General features: G+C 41.8%; 2 protein-coding genes and 1 long non-coding RNA gene across 4 annotated transcripts in view; all 3 read right to left on the bottom strand.

The window, feature by feature from the left end:
- The window catches only part of LOC121542798, a 3606-nt gene extending 1144 nt beyond the window's left edge, over positions 1–2462 (bottom strand). Inside the window, exon 1 of the mRNA XM_041852344.2 lies at positions 2217–2462. Coding sequence (XP_041708278.2) covers positions 2217–2336 — 120 coding nt within the window. The 5' untranslated portion in view covers positions 2337–2462. The remainder of the gene's footprint in view (positions 1–2216) is intronic.
- A 6036-nt stretch (positions 2463–8498) lies between these two features.
- LOC121542797 (uridine phosphorylase 1) lies at positions 8499–12062 on the bottom strand. The gene is made up of 7 exons (XM_045208579.1): positions 11936–12062; positions 11291–11408; positions 10830–10988; positions 10237–10351; positions 9676–9885; positions 9213–9359; positions 8499–8785 (listed from the first exon to the last, which is right to left on the bottom strand). The coding sequence occupies exons 1-7, from the start codon at positions 11986–11988 to the stop codon at positions 8640–8642; spliced, it is 948 nt and encodes a 315-aa protein (XP_045064514.1). The 5' UTR covers positions 11989–12062; the 3' UTR covers positions 8499–8639.
- A 1633-nt stretch (positions 12063–13695) lies between these two features.
- LOC121542804 lies at positions 13696–18866 on the bottom strand. 2 transcript variants are annotated; one of them, XR_005995967.2, is made up of 7 exons: positions 18713–18866; positions 17726–17805; positions 17301–17448; positions 17064–17148; positions 16699–16805; positions 16462–16514; positions 13696–16050 (listed from the first exon to the last, which is right to left on the bottom strand). It is a non-coding gene; the product is annotated as an uncharacterized LOC121542804 (long non-coding RNA). The 2 variants fall into 2 exon arrangements; XR_005995966.2 differs by having other exon boundaries at positions 17301–17356; positions 18713–18854.
- Between the last annotated feature and the right edge of the window lie 450 nt (positions 18867–19316).

Genomic DNA, 19316 nt, shown 5'->3' with positions numbered 1-19316 from the left:
CCTTAGCCAAATACATTTAAACTCAGTTTTTCACAATTCCTGACATTTAATCCTAGTAAAAATTCCCTGTCTTAGGTAAGTTAGGATCACCACTTTATTTTAAGAATGTGAAATGTCAGAATAATAGTAGAGAGAATTATTTATTTCAGCTTTTATTTCTTTCATCACATTCCCAGTGGGTCAGAAGTTTACATACACTCAATTAGTATTTGGTAGCATTGCCTTTAAATTGTTTAACTTGGGTCAAACGTTTCGGGTAGCCTTCTACAAGCATCCCACAATAAGTTGGGTGAATTTTGGCCCATTCCTCCTGACAGAGCTGGTGTAACTGAGTCAGGTTTGTAGGCCTCCTTGCTTGCACGCACTTTTTCAGTTCTGCCCACAAATATTCTATAGGTTTGAGGTCAGGGCTTTGTGATGGCCACTCCAATACCTTGACTTTGTTGTCCTTAACCCATTTTGCCACAACTTTGGAAGTATGCTTGGGGTCATTGACCATTTGGAAGACCCATTTGCGACCAAGCTTTAACTTCCTGACTGATGTCTTGAGATGTTGCTTCAATATCTCCACATAATTTTCCTTCCTCATGATGCCATCTATTTTGTGAAGTGCACCAGTCCCTCCTGCAGCAAAGCACCCCCACAGCATGATGCTGCCACCCCCGTGCTTCACGGTTGGGATGGTGTTCTTCAGCTTGCAAGTACCCCCTTTTTCCTCCAAACATAACGATGGTCATAATGGCCAAACAGTTCTATTTTTGTTTCATCAGACCAGAGGACATTTCTCCAAAAAGTACAATATTTTTCCCCATGTGCAGTTGCAAACCGTAGTCTGGCTTTTTTATGGCGGTTTTGGAGCAGTGGCTTCTTCCTTGCTGAGCGGCCTTTCAGGTTATGTCGATATAGGACTCATTTTACTGTGGCTATAGATACTTTTGTACCTGTTTCCTCCAGCATCTTCACAAGGTCCTTTGCTGTTGTTCTGGGATTGATTTGCACTTTTCGCACCAAAGTACGTTCTTCTCTAGGAGACAGAACGCGTCTCCTTCTTGAGCGGTATGACGGCTGCGTGGTCCCATGGTGTTTATACTTGCGTACTATTGTTTGTACAGATGAATGTGGTACCTTCAGGCGTTTGGAAATTGCTCCCAAGGATAAACCAGGAGGTCTACAATATTTTTTGGGAGGTCTTGGCTGATTTCTTTTGATTTTCCCATGATGTCAAGGAAAGAGGCACTGAGTTTGAAGGTAGGCCTTGAAATATATCCACAGGTAAACCTCCAATTGACTCAAATGATGTCAATTAGCCTATCAGAATCTTTTAAAGCCATGACATCATCTTCTGGAATTTTCCAAGCTGTTTAAAGGCACAGTCAACTTAGTGTATGTAAACTTCTGACCCACTGGAATTGTGATACAGTGAATTATAAGTGAAATAATATGTCTGTAAACAATTGTTGGAAAAATTACTTTTGTCATGCACAAAGTAGATGTCCTAACCGACTTGCCAAAAAACTATAGTTTGTTAACAAGAAATGTATGGAGTGGTTGAAAAATGAGTTTTAATGACTCCAACCTTAAGTGTATATAAACTTCAACTGTATATATATATATGTTTGCTTATAATCATAATATGATTAGCCTGCTTAATTGCTTACACATAACTTAAAACGGTCTGAAGTAAAGATCTACACGTTTTTTCCGTTTATATATGTATCAGATCAGATGTCAGGAATTCTAGGCCACAGGAACAAACAATCCAATCTTGAACTTGCTAAACTGCTTAATTTCTCTCTCTGCACCTTAAGTAACAGATGCCTCACTGTCCTCATTGTTCAGTTGAAAGTTATATCAGGTTCATATCAACGTCTGTAATGATTCATGTATACAGAATTCAGAATGACTATATAATGTTGAGACTCGGCAGAATGATTTGCCTTTGTGCCTTTTTGAGCCATGCCTTTTTAGCCAGGCTCTACCATCATGCTAATGGACTTGGCATTATTAGCCTCTGGTGCTATTAGCCTTTGCATTTTCACAAGACCACTAAAATTCAACTTGCTACTGCCAAATTACCGCTTACTTAGACTGACAGAGACGGACAGATAGATAGACAGACGGACAGGTAGATAGACAGACGGACAGGTAGATAGACAGACGGACAGGTAGACAGACAGACGGACAGATAGACAGACAGACGGACAGATAGATAGTACCTGATTGACACCGCTCAGCTCCAGTGGTCTCAGGAGATCCTCACAGGTTAAAGGGGCCGCCTGGGAGCCACTCACTGAGAGAAGGCCCAGGACAACAGCGACACACACCGCCAGCATCATATCTCAGTACGTCTCCCTCACTATAATGTATCTCCCTGTGTCTCTGTACAGTAAGTCTGTCTCACTATGCCTGTTGATGTTTCAATGATGCCAAGGATAGTTCCAGTCTTTTATATGATCTAATATTTGCTCTCCTGTGCCTTTCATGGTACAACAGATCAGATTTCAGGGACATTGGCTGTTTGTACTGTCTGGCAGAGGAGGCTGGTATGAGGAGCTATAGGAGGACAGGCTCATTGTAATGGCTGGAATGGATTAATTGGAATTTATCAAACACATCAAGCATATGGAAACCGTGTTTGACTCCGTTCCATTGATACCATACCAGCCATTACAATGAAGCCGTCCTCCTATAGCTCCTCCCACTAGCCCCCTCTGCTGTCTGGGTTCCCAGTTCCACCACTGTTGCTAAATCTAAACAAGACAAAGTCCCATTCCTGATCTGTTGTGGACAGACTACGTAACATAAATTATTATCTGACCGTAAAATAAATTGAGAATCTGACGTGATTATGCAAGATTTTAAATCAGGGTTTCCGAGATGAACCCAATCCTACACGGTAAACATATAGCGCTGTTGTTTCCAGCAGGTGGCAGTAAAATACGTCTTTGGCTTTACTCAAGTAGTATTTTACTGGGTAACTTCAACTTTTACTTGAGTCATTTTCTATTAAGGTATCTTTACTTTTACTCAAGTATGACAATTGGGTACTAAAAGTATTTGGTTTTAAATATACTTAAGTATCAACGGTAAATGGAATTGCTCAAATGTCTTTTCAAATTCCTTATATTAAGCAAACCAGACGGCACAATTTTATTTTATTTTAATTTACAGATAGCCAGGGCCCCCACTCCAACACTCAGACAAACCTTCTGTGTTTCGTGAGTGGGCAAGATCAGAGGCAGTACAGATGACCAGGGATGTTCTCTTGATTATTGTGTGAATTGGACCATTTTCATTTCCTGCAAGGCCCTCAAAATGTAACGAGTACTTTTGGATGTCAGGGAAAATGTATGGAGTAAAAAGTACATTATTTTCTTTAGGAATGTAGTGAAGTAAAAGTAAAAGTTGTCAAAAATATAAATAGTGAAGTAATGTACAGATACTCCAAAATAATACTTAAGTAGTACTTTAAAGTACACCACTGCCAGCTTGTTATGTGCTTCTGGTTCTTACCTTCAAACTCACAGACGACCAGCTTGTTACGTGTTTCTGGTTCTTACCTTCAAACTCACAGACGACCAGCTTGTTACGTGCTTATGGTTCTTACCTTCAAACTCACAGACGACCAGCTTGTTTTGCGTGCTTCTTGTTCTTACCTTCAAACTCACAGGCGACCAACTTGTTACGTGCCTCTGGTTCTTACCTTCAAACTCACAGACGACCAGCTTGTTTTGCGTGCTTCTGGTTCTTACCTTCAAACTCACAGGCGACCAACTTGTTACGTGCCTCTGGTTCTTACCTTCAGACTCCCAGACGACCAGCTTGTTGCGTGCCTGTGGTTGTTACCTTCAAACTCCCAGACGACCAACTTGTTACGTGCCTCTGGATAGAAGCAGGAGCAGATGAGAGAGAAAACAGACAGCTCCTTCATCTTCTATTTGTATGCTGAGAGAATACAAACACACCAGACTGTTAACACCGCTACGTGGAGGAGTCAAAGAAAAAGCCATATCTCAGACTGCCCATCTTAATCTTTTCTTTTTATTGGCCAGTCTGAGATATGGCTTTTTCTTTGCAACTCTGCCTAGAAGGTCAGCATCCCAGAGTCGCCTCTTCACGTTGAGACTAGTGTTTTGCGGGTACTATTTAATGAAGCTGCCAGTTGAGGACCTGTGAGGCGCCTGTTTCTCAAACTAGACACTCTAATGTATTTGTCCTCTTGCTCAGTTGTGCACCGGGACCTCCCACTGCTCTTTCTATTCTGGTTAGAGCCAGTTTGCGCTGTTCTGTGAAGGGAGTAGTACACAGCGTTGTACGAGATCTTCAGTTTCTTGGCAATGTCTTGCATGGAATAGTCTTCATTTCTCAGACCAAGAATAGACTGACGAGTTTCAGAAGAAAGTTATTTGTTTCTGGACATTTTGAGCCTGTAATCGAACCCACAATTGCTGATGCTCCAGATACTCAACTAGTCTCAAGAAGGCCAGTTTTATTGCTTCTTTAATCAGCACAACAGTTTTCAGCTGTGCTAACATAATTGCAAAAGGGTTTTCTAACGATCAATTAGCCTTTTAAAATGATAAACTTGGATTAGCAAATATAACGTGCCATTGGAACACAGGACTGATGGTTGCTGATAATGGGCCTCTGTACGCCTATGTAGATATTCCATTAAAAATCAGCTGTTTCCAGCTACAATAGCCATTTACAACATTAACAAGGTCTACACTGTATTTCTGATCAATTTGATGTTATTTTAATGGACAAAAAAATAATTGATTTTCTTTCGAAAACAAGGAGATTTCTAAGTAACCCCAAACTTTTGAATGGTAGTGTATAAAGTATTACATTTGAAATGTTTAAATACTTACAAATACACTACATGACCAAAAGTATGTTGACACCTGCTCGTCGAACATCTCAGTCCAAAATCATGGGCATTAATATGGAGTTGGTCCCCCCTTTGCTGCTATAGCAGCATCCACTGTTCTGCGAAAGCTTTCCACTAGATGTTGGTACATTGCTGTGGGGACTTGCTTCCATTCAGCAACAAGAGCAATAGTGAGGTCGGGCCTTGCTTTGTACATGGGGGCAATGTCATGCTGAAACTGGAAAGGGCCTTCACCAAACTTTACAGTCGGCACTATACATTGGGGCAGGTAGCGTTCTCCTGGCATCCGCCAAACCCAGATTCGTCTGTCAGATGGTGAAGCGTGATTCATCACTCAAGAGAACACGTTTCCACTGCTCCAGAGTCCAATGGCGGCAAGCATTACACCACTCCAGCCGACGCTTGGCATTGCAAATGGTGATTGTAGGCACATGGCTGCTCGGCCATGGAAACGCATTTCATGAAGCTCCAGACGAACAGTTCTTGTGCTGACATTGCTTCCAGAGGCTGTTTGGAACTCGGTAGTGAGTGTTGCAACCGAGGACAAACTATTTTTATGCGCTACGCGTTCAGCACTCAGCGGTCCCGTTCTGTGAGCTTGAGTGGATTATCACTTTGCGGCTGATCCGTTGTTGCTCCTAGATGTTTCCACTTCACAATAACAGCACTTACAGTTAACTTGGGCAGCTCTAGCAGGGCAGCAATTTGACGAATTGACTTGTTGGGAAGGTGGCATCCTATGACGGTGCCACGTTGAATGTCACTGAGCTCTTCAGTATGGGCCATTCTACTGCCATTGTTTGTTTATGGAGATTGCATGGCTGTGTGCTCCATTTTATACACCTGTCAGCAACGGGTGTGGCTGAAATAGCCGAATCCACTAATTTGATGAGGTGTCCACATACTTTTGTATATATAGTGTATATTATAATGATATATAAGCCTATGGAACGCATTCCTGACCTAAACACATTCACATGTCGCTCTTGAACACGCCCATAGCTCACATGTGCTATAGGCTACCAGACTTTGTGAATGGCTTCAGACACAGCGAAATGGGAAAACATGGAGCATCATCACAATGTTGGTATAGTGAATTAGTGCATTTATCAATGAGGCAAGGAAATGCTGCTAGGGGCAAGAGTCAATCAATGATCAATGTCAATCAACTGAAATCTGCATGACAGAAAATCCAAGGCCTGCCCTACACTATGGGCCAGTTCCCCGGACACAGATAGGGCTAAAAGCTAGTCCTGGACTATAAAGATACTTTCAATGGAGATTATACACTGATCTTGCTTTTATGTCCAGGTCCAGGACTAGGTTTAATCTGTGTCCGGGAAACCACCCCTACAGTGACGGCTTCTGTATTTGTATTTATTAAGGATCCCGATTAGCTGCTGCACAATGTTGATGACATAAACACATTTGAATCACACTGAAATATTTGCAGTAAATGTGGTTTTATTGCTCATTAGGTGACATTAAAAGCACTCGGTTACATATGTTCTCAGTAACAAGACAATATGTGGAATGTGTGATTATGGTTTCAGATCAACATTTGATAGTACAGTACAAAGCAGTGCTGATAAGTCTTCAAAGTAACTAAAAATACATTTTGGTGCAGAGAAGTCTTAACTTTAATATTTATAACTTGCTCGTTACCATAGCTACAGCATATACAACTAAAATATACATACTGGTAAATGAAAACAAAACATTCAATCTTAAAGGCTTGGGGTTAAAAAAAGATCAAGGAGTTTAGAAACAAACTGGGTATAATATTCCCTTTTCTAATGTCACACAAAGCAACAATTTATGGAATAAGTTACTTTACTTAACCCAGCATTGGTTTATTTGGTATAAAATAGAGGTAGTGTCAAGCAAGAGGTGTGTTTGGTGTTTGTTATGATTACTATTCTAACTTGGTAACACTGAGCTACAATCCAGAGAACATTGATACGATAGATAGATATTGTATTCTATATGGTCAATGATTGCGATTGAGAATCATTGCGATTGCGGATGATTGCGAAGTCCATAGTGAAAGCAGCCAGGTTATATGGAATAGTGCCCTCTAAGCTCATCACTAAGCTAAGGATCCTGGGACTAAACACCTCCCTCTGCAACTGGATCCTGGACTTCCTGACGGGCCGCCCCCAGGTGGTAAGGGTAGGTAACAACACATCTGCCACACTGATCCTCAACACGGGGGCCCCTCAGGGGTGCGTGCTCAGTCCCCTCCTGTACTCTCTGTTCACCCATGACTGCATGGCCAGGCACGACTCCAACACCATCATTAAGTTTGCCGACGACACAACAGTGGTAGGCCTGATCACCGACAACGATGAGACAGCCTATAGGGAGGAGGGTCAGAGACCTGGCCGTGTGGTGCCAGGACAACAACCTCTCCCTCAACGTGACCAAGACAAAGGAGATGATTGTGGACTACAGGAAAAAAAAGAGGACTGAGCACGCCCCCATTCTCATCGACGGGCTGTAGTGGAACAGGTTGAGAGCTTCAAGTTCCTTGGTGTCCACATCACCAACGAACTATCATGGTCCAAACACACCAAGACAGTCGTGAAGAGGGCACGACAAAGCCTATTCCCCCCTCAGGAGACTGAAAAAGATTTGGCATGGGTCCTCAGATCCTCAAAAATTCTACAGCTGCACCATCGAGAGCATCCTGACTGGTTGCATCACCGCCTGGTATGGCAACTGCTTGGCCTCCGACCGCAAGGCACTACAGAGGGTAGTGCGCACGGCCCAGTACATCACTGGGGTCAAGCTTCCTGCCATCCAGGACCTCTATACCAGGCGGTGTCAAAGGAAGGCCCTCAAAATTGTCAAAGACTCCAGCCACCCCTAGTCATAGACTGTTCTCTCTGCTACCGCACGCAAGCGGTACCAGAGTGCCAAGTCTAGGTCCAAAAGACTTCTCAACAGCTTCTACCCCCAAGCCATAAGACTCCTGAACAGCTAATCATGGCTACCCGGACTATTTGCACTGCCCCCCACCCCATCCTTTTTACGCTGCTGCTACTCTGTTAATTATTTATGCATAGTCACTTTAACTCTATCCACATGGACATATTACTTCAACTACCTCAACTAGCCGTGCCCCCGCACATTGACTCCTGCACCGTACCCCCTGTATATATAGCCTCCCTACTGTTATTTTATTTTACTTCTGCTCTTTTTTTTTTCTCAACACTTTTTTTGTTGTTGTTTTATTTTTACTTTTTTTGTTAAAAATAAACGCACTGTTGGTTAAGGGCTGTAAGTAAGCATTTCACTGTAATGTCTGCACCTGTTGTATTTGGCGCATGTGACCAATACAATTTGATTTGATTTGATTTGATTTGGAATGAGTATGAATCAGTGCTGCCCTAAATTACACTTACACTGAGCATAGAAAACATTAAGAACACCTCGTTCCATGACAGACTGACCAGGTGCATCCTGGTGAAAGCTACGATCCCTTATTGATGTCACTTGTTAAACCCACTTTAAATCAGTGTAGATGAGGGGGAGGAGACAGGTTAAAGAAGGATTTTCAAGCCTTGAGACAATTGAGACATGGATTGTGTATGTGTGTCATTCAGAGGGTGACTGGGCAAGACAAAAGATTGAAGTGCCTTTGAACGGGTTATGGTGTCCTTAATGTTTTGTATACTCTGTGCACAAGGGGCCTTTCATAAGTAACATACCATCAGAATGCTAAAAAGCAAGAGCCTAGCTTTTGCTAGAGCCTGAGGCTTGGAGCATCTCCTTTGATCAGGTGGCCGACCAGTATCTGAGGACGTTGTTGGTAGCTGTGGAGAACTTGATGAGAGCTGATCAGCTGGTCCCCTTTCTGACGGCCCAGTAGAGTCCCACACACCACGGCCGCTTCAGAGGAACACAGAGACAGAGGACAGAGGTTGATTATTTACTAGCCTGAGTAACAGTCTGATTGGGCTACGGTATCACGCCAACTCCTTGTCACTCATTGTCATGTCAAACATGAGACAGGGAGTTGGCATGACAACACAAACAGATCAGGGACCAGCCTATTTATTCACCAGCAACGCTACTGAACTTTGATCCTACCAAAAGGTTCAACTTTAGGACCTTTAAGTTCATTAATATGATGTAAAATACATATATTTAATATTCATCTATTCAAATACATATGCATATTTCTTTCATCTTTAACAAAGTCAAAGGGTTTTTTATTTTTAAAAGCTTTATGTCTGCGAATAACACTATTGGCGTGTAACTGCTAATATGGCTTGTCCTATCATCATGGATAGATACAACTACACCAGCGGTGTACCTTTTAGACCGCTGAGTTTACACATGGCAGCAAACACGGAAGACTCCATCTCGATGTTGCGAACCCCAGACTCATAGGCCTTGGTCAGGTAGTCCTGTTTATCCTTCTCTGTGTAGGAGCAGAAGGCCCCATCCAGACGCGCTTGTCCTGGACACACAAAACACCAGCTAGCTACCCACAGTAACTAGTAGGGCACAGCAATATAACCTGAATGCCAGTCTGTGTGTGCCATCATGCCAACTCACTCATTGTCATGCCAACTCACTCATTGTCATGCCAACTCACTCATTGTCATGCCAACTCACTCATTGTCATGCCTAACATGTTTGGCTTTACAATGACAGCAATGGAGTTGACAGGAGCAAAAACAGGTCAGGTACCATGCTAACACAGCAACACATTTGAAAAAGACAGAATCGCAGACAACAAGCAAAATACTGAAGTAGCGTATAACAACCGACACCTTCATAGAAATCCATGGTGCACATGGTGTTTCCTACCACCGTCTCAAATTGACCCAGGTCCTTGCTGCACTGCAGCAGCTCTTCAGCCAGCCCTTGGTCCAGGTCCGTGCTGCGCACCACAGTATTCCCCAGGATGACCTGCTCCAACCTGGGCAGGAAGGTGGCGTCTACTGACTGCTTGGTGACAACAACCGTGCCAGGCTCAAGGCCTGGAGAGAGAAAGTGGATCAGTGTATGTACAATGTGTAGCAAATATGGCTTGTTTTAGGCCTGTGTCCCAAATGACACCCTGTTCCATGTAAAGTGCACTACTTTGGGCCCTGGTCAAAAGTAGTACACTATATAGGGAATAGGGTGCCATTTGGGATGCAAGTTTAGCTTAATTAAAGGACTTTAATTGATTGATTGATTTAAACACCACATATTAGTGTTATTACTCGTTTGACTACAGTGGGATTCAGGTGTGCTGTGTTTAATCATAAAGGAATTAAATCATATCCAAAGCACAAGAGAAGTACAACCTGACAGAAAACGTCTAAATCAACTCTATATAGGCCTACCTAATCCACCGGAGGTCCCAATGCGTACGACGGTAACATCAGTGCAGCGAGCATGGTAGAGGAGCTTGATGAGCTCGTGTAACATGATGGCGATGGAGGGGATACCCATGCCATGCTGTAAAAGAGAGAGAGAGAACAGAGACACGTGATGTCATAGATGTATCACATTACACAACCACTGTCTTACGTCAGATAGCGTGACCACCTTGTCTGCATGGCAACGCGGTTGCGTTAGAATGACGCCATCTGAAGGAAGACAATGATTAGGCCACTCAACTCAGTCTGTCTGGCAGAACAAGCTGCCACACCAACGTGTCCATTTATTTGACAAAGAAACCTTCTCTATTCCTTTATATTACCTTTCATTCCCAGGGCATCGATTACAATTCCACCCAAAGGTGCAACATCGTGAGTGTGTCCCAAATGGCACCATATTCCCTAGTGACGACTTTTGTCCAGAGCCCTTGTCAAAAGTAGTGCAATATTGGGTACCATTTGAGTCCCGACCCATGTTAATCTTACTAACATCTAGTGACACTATAATAAACCGTAAGTGATTGAAATGGGTACTAGTATTGTATTTCTTCACGTACGCTGACGGAGAGCACGGGGCCAATCTTGTACATGGCGTAGCGGTCAGTTCCTGCACAGATGTTGGGGTACTCAGCCTTGGGGTCCTCCAGACTCAGCTCTCCAGCAATATACTCTATGAAGGACTTCATTCTCCAGGGACTGCCCCCAACACACACAAACTGAGACATGGACATAAGAGCAGACGGCGTAAATGTTAACGTACTGGGTTGAATACAAAAAGTCTATAGAAATACAGATTAAGCGTAGTCCTGGATTAAAATGCATGTTCTATGGAGAATGTCCATTGAAATGTTTTTTTTTGTCCAGGACTAGGCTTTATCTGTATCTGGGAAACCAGCCCAATGTGTGATGAATACAGAAAAGATGAGCATATTGAATGCAGGAATTAGGATGAGGTTATGAATGTCCATTTACTGATGCAATCTAGCTAGTAGCCTAATGAATCAATCAGTAACCTTACCTTGACGTCTCCAAACATGGCAGGCAGGTTGTGTGTGGAGGTCCCCAGGTTAAAGTGGTAGAGAATGTCATCTTTCATCCCATCCAGGTATGGGTTATGCACATAGACAGTGCTTTCACTAAGGAAATCAATCATAAAAGGACATTTAGGGTAGACCAGTCTTGTATTTTACTTCCTCCTAAACTTCTGGACACGTGTTCATAAAGCATCTTTGATGGTTTGGTTCAACATGTCCTCATTGTCTTCGTATTACTGTATGTCAATAGAATGAAACCGCCTGGTTGTGAGTTTCTTTCCTATAGCCTTATATGGAATAATGTAATGGTCAATGATACATGCTTCTGTGCAGGAAGTCAATTTCTCTGGATGACACACCTCTGCCGTTTCCTGGTTTAACAGTTCCTGGTTTAACGGGTAAAAAACTAAAAATATGGTCCACTGATTAAAGGTAGTGGTCAGCCTTCTGTTAAAAGTTAATGTAAAATGTACAGTACAAAAGTAAAAGCTTTATTAGGGTGTTATTTCTTATTTTGATGTTGTTGAATTCATTTAATTTTCACACGACAAAACTAATCAAATCACTTTGATGATATAGTTATAGACAAGGACGTGATCCAACCATTACTTATCAGATGTCACTGTTACCTCTCGCAGCATGTCTCATTCTTTTCATCACTGAAACCTGGTCCTGGTGCCATGTTCCTGAAAACAGTAAGAAGCCCAACCACCGGAGCATACACATGAAATTAACTTCATTTCCAAATGTTGGATTTGCCAAATTCAGACACAGATACCTTCACTACTGGTCCAGTTAGTGATACGAATATAGGTGTCTGTGGGAATGTGCTGTATCCCATATCGTAGTCTTATAGGCTACAATCACTACCAATAATATTCCCGCCTGGTCTATTTCTATGTCAGAGAAAACAGCGATTGAATATATGTAGATTACTTGTAGCAGGTGGATGATTCGCATATGCAAGATGCTGAGTTAGATGACCCCCGTTTCCTAAATATCAATCTGCAATGTAGTAAATGTATAAAGCGCAGTAATTGAACGCTGTGCTAAGGAACGAGTCACTGATATTGGGTTGTCACTACACAGCCACAAAATCAAAATTGTGTACATCGTAAAAATTCATGAAAACTAAAATCAGTTTTTGGTCTTAATGTAAGGTTAGGCATAAAAAGGTTGGCAGTGTTTAGGTTTAAAATCAGATTTTAAGAAGATAAATTGTAGAAATAGGCGGGGTTTAGCCATAATTATGACTTTGTGGCTGTGGTAACTAGTGATGACCCTGCCATTGACTGTATATGAAGGTCAGTCACTAGGGAGTACGTTTACATGCACACTAATATTTCGATATTAAACTGATTATGGCAGTAGTCTGTTTATCTTAATCGTCGTAAGGTCAAAATAGAAGCATACACCGATTAAAACCTGGTTTCTGAGCAATCATTCGAATTATTAGGACATGTAAAACGGTTTAATCGGCGTATCCGATCTGCGCATGTGCTAGCACCTGTAGCGCAAGCCCCCTCTTATGCGCGAGTGACTCGGAAAATCTTAAAGTATGCATCTTAGAAATAGTTCACATACAAACTTTATGTCCCAACTCAGAATCAAAGAGGCTTGTGTTGATGATCACAAGTTTACTGGAGAACGGAGACCAAGTAGAGACTTTTGGACAAGGTGGATAATTGTATAATACAAGGCAGTTTATTCAGAGGTAAAGATATCTGAGAATAGCGTGCACGGACCCGTTCGTCAATCTCGTAGGGAGATATCTGAGAGAGAGCGAGCCCCTAAACATTGTGTGCTGACATTTTATACAATAAAATAAAGTAGGTTGATTCTAGTAGTTCTGATCTTCTGATTGGTCCTGATGAGTTGGTCGAGGTCACCTCCATTGCATTGGCTCTGAGTCGGGTTCTCTGTCTTCAGATGTTCAGCCTAAGAGAAGGGGGTTTTTGTGTGTGTGTGTGCTTAACAATGATGATGTGTGTGTGCGTGTGTGTATGTGTGTGTGTGTGTGTGTGTGTATGTGTGTGTATGTTTAACAATGATGATGTGTGTGTGTGTGTGCGTGTGTGTATGTGTGTGTGTGTGTGTGTGTGTGTGTATGTGTGTGTATGTTTAACAATGATGATGTGTGTGTGTGTGTATGTGTGTGTGTGTATGTCCTCAGAGCAAGAACTCGTGAGTTGGGAGAACTGAGAGACCTATGGCGTGGGTGTTGTCCATAGCCACCTGCTGATAAGGCCGACAAGATAGAAGTCTTTGTGCATTGTATTAAATACAAAGGCCCAACACAAGATGGGTCATGCACAAGATTTTAGTCAGACCAAGCTATAACATTATATATTTACTACGACACTTGGCAAAAATGACATGGTCGCGGTGGTATGTTTATTGGCAATTTTCTGCATTTATTTAAGTCCCATCAGGTAGCCTGATGTCAGATGCGTACATGTAAACAGGATTAGGAAAATCGTTCTTGCAAAACATGTACACGTTTTAAAACGAACTATTATATTAATCTGACTATCCACAATAATCGTATTGTGTGCATGTAACTGCACTCACTGTAGACGTAACTCATGAACATCAAAATGCCAGTAGGGGAGATGTTACACAGGACCTGTGTGCAGCACTGGCGCAGTTTTCACACCAGTGAATGACCACTAGAATGGTTATCGTCTCTGGTTTCTCGTTTCCGCAGTGTGACCAACATTGCTGTTTTAGTCTTATATGTAGACAAAAAAAATTAGTTTGGATTACATGTCGAGGTTTTAATTGTTACAGATTTTGATAATCCAGGGTTAGAATTTGAGGTATAGGCAGCATTGGAGCTGCTTTTGGTGTAAAATGACACTTCACAAGACAACATTTGTCATACAAATACTTTTTTTTTTTATAAGAGCACAGAAATGTACAGGGCTATTACGGCAGATCCCAGATCAGCTCATAAGTCTTGGAGCAAGGAGAGGATGTGCACATGACTGACCATAGTACACATCAAATTAAATATGCTACCTTCACAATGTGCAGCTTGAAAGTCAAAATCAATGGGGGTAACACACACACTATAACCTTATTTAACCTACTGCATCTCTGAAAATACATGGTTACACTTTGGCACTGTCCCTTTACATTAACATAGGAAAGTCCTCTCAGCCTTGTATCAACAGCCAAAATCTTGGAATGAAGCCTCGCCATCAAAACTCAGCATCGATAGGCAAATAGCTTATAACCAAATAAGGATAAACCAAATAAATACACTTCAAAAATAAACGGCCACTCAATTTTCCCACTCCACAACGGTCTCCGAACACAAGTTGCATAATAAAGGTCCCCTTATGCGAACAGGCAAGTCAAGGCGACGGGTTTCGCTAAACTTTGTGCTAATTTAGACTGCCGTTATTCACTTTCATCAAATACAATAGAATAAACTGAGAAAACAGCACCATGTGCAGTAGGGGAGAGATGTACCATTTGATGTGACTACAGGACTGACCTTCAGAGAAGTAGGGGAGAGATGTACCATTTGATGTGACTACAGGACTGACCTTCAGAGAAGTAGGGGAGAGATGTACCATTTGATGTGACTACAGGACTGACCTTCAGAGAAGTAGGGGAGAGATGTACCATTTGATGTGACTACAGGACTGACCCGCAGAAGGATAGTGTGCAAAGGCAGGCTTAGAAGCCAAATCATTTCAAGCAGCAGTTTTCAATGGGGGAATACCGACAAGTTATGCAGCAGGCAGTAGCCTATATTTCAACATTCAATTGCTTGATATAAGTCAATAATCAAGCTTCAGTGACAACATTCTCAGTGACAATATCAAAGCTAAAACACCCATCCTCCAACATATTAAAACGTGAAAGGGTTAAATGAATGTAGTGTTTGTCTTGGAGGTCGTTGTAAGGGTTAAATGAATGTAGTGTTGGTCTTGGAGGTCGTTGTAAGGGTTAAATGAATGTAGTGTTGGTCTTGGAGGTCGTTGTAAGGGTTAAATGAATGTAGTGTTGGTCTTGGAGGTCATTGTAAGGGTTAAATTAATGTAGTGTTGGTCTTGGAGGTCGTTGTAAGGGTTAAATGAATGTAGTGTTGGTCTTGGAGGTCGTTGTAAGGGTTAAATGAATGTAGTGTTGGTCTTGGAGGTCGTTGTAAGGGTTAAATGAATGTAGTGTTGGTCTTGGAGGTCGTAAGGGTTAAATGAATGTAGTGTTGGTCTTGGAGGTCGTTGTAAGGGTTAAATGGATGTAGTGTTTATCTTGGAGGTCGTTGTAATTTTACTCAGAGCCAATGGCCTCCACTGTGGCGTTATTAGTATTATGTAATATGTAAACACCACACAGTGCAAGGGGCATTTGTTAGCATCAAGGCACATCATTCAAGCATTCATTATTATTTTAGATTGAAGCACACAAGTTAAACATGTAGGCTACGGTACATTTTCAGGTTTGTGTCCACCAAAAGGAACCAACATTTGTCAAAGGAACCAACATTTTTTTATACCCCACGCTACATCCCTAATGGTCATCCCCATTTATGAAATGAACCCTATTGACCCTGGTCAAAAGTAGTGCACAAATAAGAAATAGGGTGCTATTTGGGACGCAGCTCATGCCGGTGGTGTTCTGGACTCAACTGGGGATGTTTTTTTTGGGGGGGGTGGTATATCACTCGATGGCAGAGCAAGTTGTAGTGGTGTGGGTTCAAAAGCAGCAGCAGCACTCGCTCCATGTTAGCCTAAACAAGAAAATATTCACACAAACATGTATGATTAGTAAATCATTCATGATTTCAAATTGTTTTAAAATAGACATTGCACCAAAAAGCTTTAAAATAATGACTTATACGGAAGCTGTGGTAAAGGAAAACATTTTGGGCCGGTTTCACAGAATCTCCATTAAATTGAGTTTGGTTCAGGACTAAGCTTAATCTGTGTCCGGGAAACCAGCCCCATTAGTGCCAGGGATGCAATGTATTATCAAGCAGTGTATGCAGGCCCCCATTAATCAGGGTTTGGGTGGGGAAGGGTTTTACAACAGCACACATCTTTATCAACATCTTCACCTAATACTGTAGAAATGTAGATATTCTTTACAAATGTATCTTCGCACCAGGCAAGTTCATTGACACGCTTGTATTTTCACTTACATTTAATAGTTTTCATCAAACCTCTTCTCCAACCTTGGCACACCAGGTTCTCTCTGTGGAAATGGAATTTGCAATAAGCCATGTTAAGCTATGGCACTGAGAACAGGTTAAAGGTCAACATAAAGAGCAGGTTGGCAAGTGAAACGAAAGTTAAATCAAATTTACTCTGATTCAATAAAGGAACCAAACTACTAAACAAGCCATAATTGTGTATGAGACAATAAATGACGAGCTTACCGCCTTTTCCAAAACAACGGGGTGTTCTGGTAAGAAGTCCGGTTTTCTTTTGGCAATGGGGGAACTGGCCAGTTGAATCAGGAAGTCTCTAGTGTAAGATATCCTCACTAGGAGAGAGAATCATTTCATTCAGTCAACATCCACACACAATAACATGTGGACAGCATCCCAAATGGCACCCTATTACCTATATAGTGCACTTCTTTTGAGCCCAAATGGCACCATATTCCCTATATAGTGAACTTATTTTGAGCCTTGGTAAAAAGTAGTGCACTATATAGGGAATAGTGTGCCATTTGGGACACAGCTGTGGACTAATGTAATTCAAACCTGGCAACCCACACTTCTATAGATAGATAGCTTACCTTTAGTTGGGGTGGAGTCTTTTGGTGGAGTCTGAGTTTGGAGATGGAGGATTTCAAAAAACTGTTCCACTCCAATACAGTTCATCTTTCCACAGGATAAAAACAGATTAATTAAACTCACTACTGTTAGTCTTATAGACTAACTACAGAGTCCCACAGAAAAAGAGAAGCTTTAGTATGAAATTAAAACCTATCCAAGCAGTCAGTCGTCTCTGGGTAAAACTATGCATCACTCACTGGTTTGTCTCCTGCTTGTCCACACGCAGATGTCTCAGCATTTCTAAAGCAGGGGTCTGTATAAAGAGAAAGTGTGACACTGGCTGCAGTCTGATTCTCTACCCTTCTCTCTGAAGTGTGCACTCACTCGCTCAATTCCCCTCAAGGACTAAAAAGGAATGAACTGGAGTAAGAAATATGGTGGAAACTGACAGCCTGTGTCTACACCAATCATATTCTTTTAAATCTATGACAGGGAAGGAGCAAGAACACATTCCGGGTAGAAGGGTCTGTTAGTCGACACATTAATTCATTTAATTCTTAGTCCATGACTGTTTGTGAGGATCACAATTAATAAAATTGGGTCAAGGAAGACTTAAAAAATAGCTAGACGTGTAGGTTGACAGTTGAACATGAGGGAGAGTGAACTAGTCCAGTTAGTTTACCCTGGTCAGTACTGCAGCGCCGCAGTGGTCTGGCTGGCTGCAGATGCTTCTGTAAGATCCACCTCCTTGACACCTCCATCCTGTAACAGCAAAGTTTTATAAAGCCATCCAACTTAGATGTCATGTGGTCCATGTCATGGTCAAGTTTATTTAAGGTTAGCCTGGTCCCAGATCTGTTTGTGCTCTTGCCTACTCCATTGCTGTGCTTGTCAAGCGACAATGAGGGACAGTTGTATGATATGATAGCACAAACAGATTGGCACTCAAGCTAATTCAAAGTGCTGCGTGTCACCCACTACATTTAACGAAAATAAGAGCTCAGGTCTTTCATCAGCACTGCAAAAGCTGAAGTCTTGATTTGAATTGATTAGTTTTGCACCCGTAAAAAATTAGAGAAATGTACTATTATTATTATTCTAGGAAAATTTAAGATGTTTTGACCTGGGCTAGTTACATAAGATGTGAATGTTTTCTTTTACAAGATAGCTACACATAATTTGACAGATGGACATAAACTAGCGAGATAGCCTGAACTCTGCACAGTGGTGCACTTTCCTAGTCTGCTGATTTGCTAATTCCAAAAAGCACGTTCCTGATTAATTTGCCTAGCTAGCACTAGCAAACCGTTCAGCAAACCAACTGATAATGTTAGAAAAACTAGCTATGCTTTAGCTTTATCAACTTTGATTGATGAGTTTTATCAATTGAACTTAGCTAAGTTAGTTATTAAGTTGTGACAGTCACTTGGCGTGAGTTAGCTAGTAAATGGATGCAGTATCTCGGTGAAAACTTTTGCCACTAGCATTACCATCACCGCTAGGCGGCTGGCTAAGTAGCCATAGCTGCCACCTAACGTTCGCTAGCTATCTTCGTTGGTCATCTTTCGAATAACGCTGACGGTACTTTTCATGACAAAAAAGTTACTCAAGTTCTGTTCACTATGAAAACCCTGGCAGGCTTCCATTATTGTGTGTAGGTAATATTTACCTGACGCTGTATGTTCGGCGACACACGAGTGCCTTCCCTTCCGAGATGCCACACTGATGAGGTGCCCCTTCTGCTGTCGTTACCCCAAAAAGGTTCAGCGAGAGACTCACAGCAAAGTGACGTTTTCACGGACCGGGGACGAGCGCGGTACGGAAGCAATCGTTTCCTATTGAAATCAGTGCAGAACAAATTCTTAGAATATCATCCCGATATTAAACTGAGTTTTCCTGCTTTATCATCCAAGTATCGGTATGTTCACATTACAATAATTGTTTGATAAAATAACTTAAAAGGTCTGCTGCACATTTTCAAAGGCAAATATGTCTGTTCAGTTATCTGGCCTTATTGCTTAAATATACATTTGTGTTACAGAAATATGACCATTGACAATCATTGTTAAAAAAAAATGTATTGCCATGTGTGTCAGCATGTGATGGATATCTAAAAACCGTGGGATCTGATGACTACACTATGTACAGTTCATGTTTATGCCACAAGAGCGCGCTATGGCACAACTGTATGGGCCATTAGACTGGAAAGATTAAACGTACCTATCTGATCATTTGATATATATACACTGCTCAAAAAAATAAAGGGAACACTT

This window comes from Coregonus clupeaformis, chromosome 28, assembly GCF_020615455.1.
Source record: "Coregonus clupeaformis isolate EN_2021a chromosome 28, ASM2061545v1, whole genome shotgun sequence".
NCBI classification, from domain to species: Eukaryota; Metazoa; Chordata; class Actinopteri; order Salmoniformes; family Salmonidae; genus Coregonus; species Coregonus clupeaformis.
The sequence above is the reverse complement of the archived record's forward strand: the minus strand, read 5'-3'. Positions and strand labels throughout refer to the sequence as shown.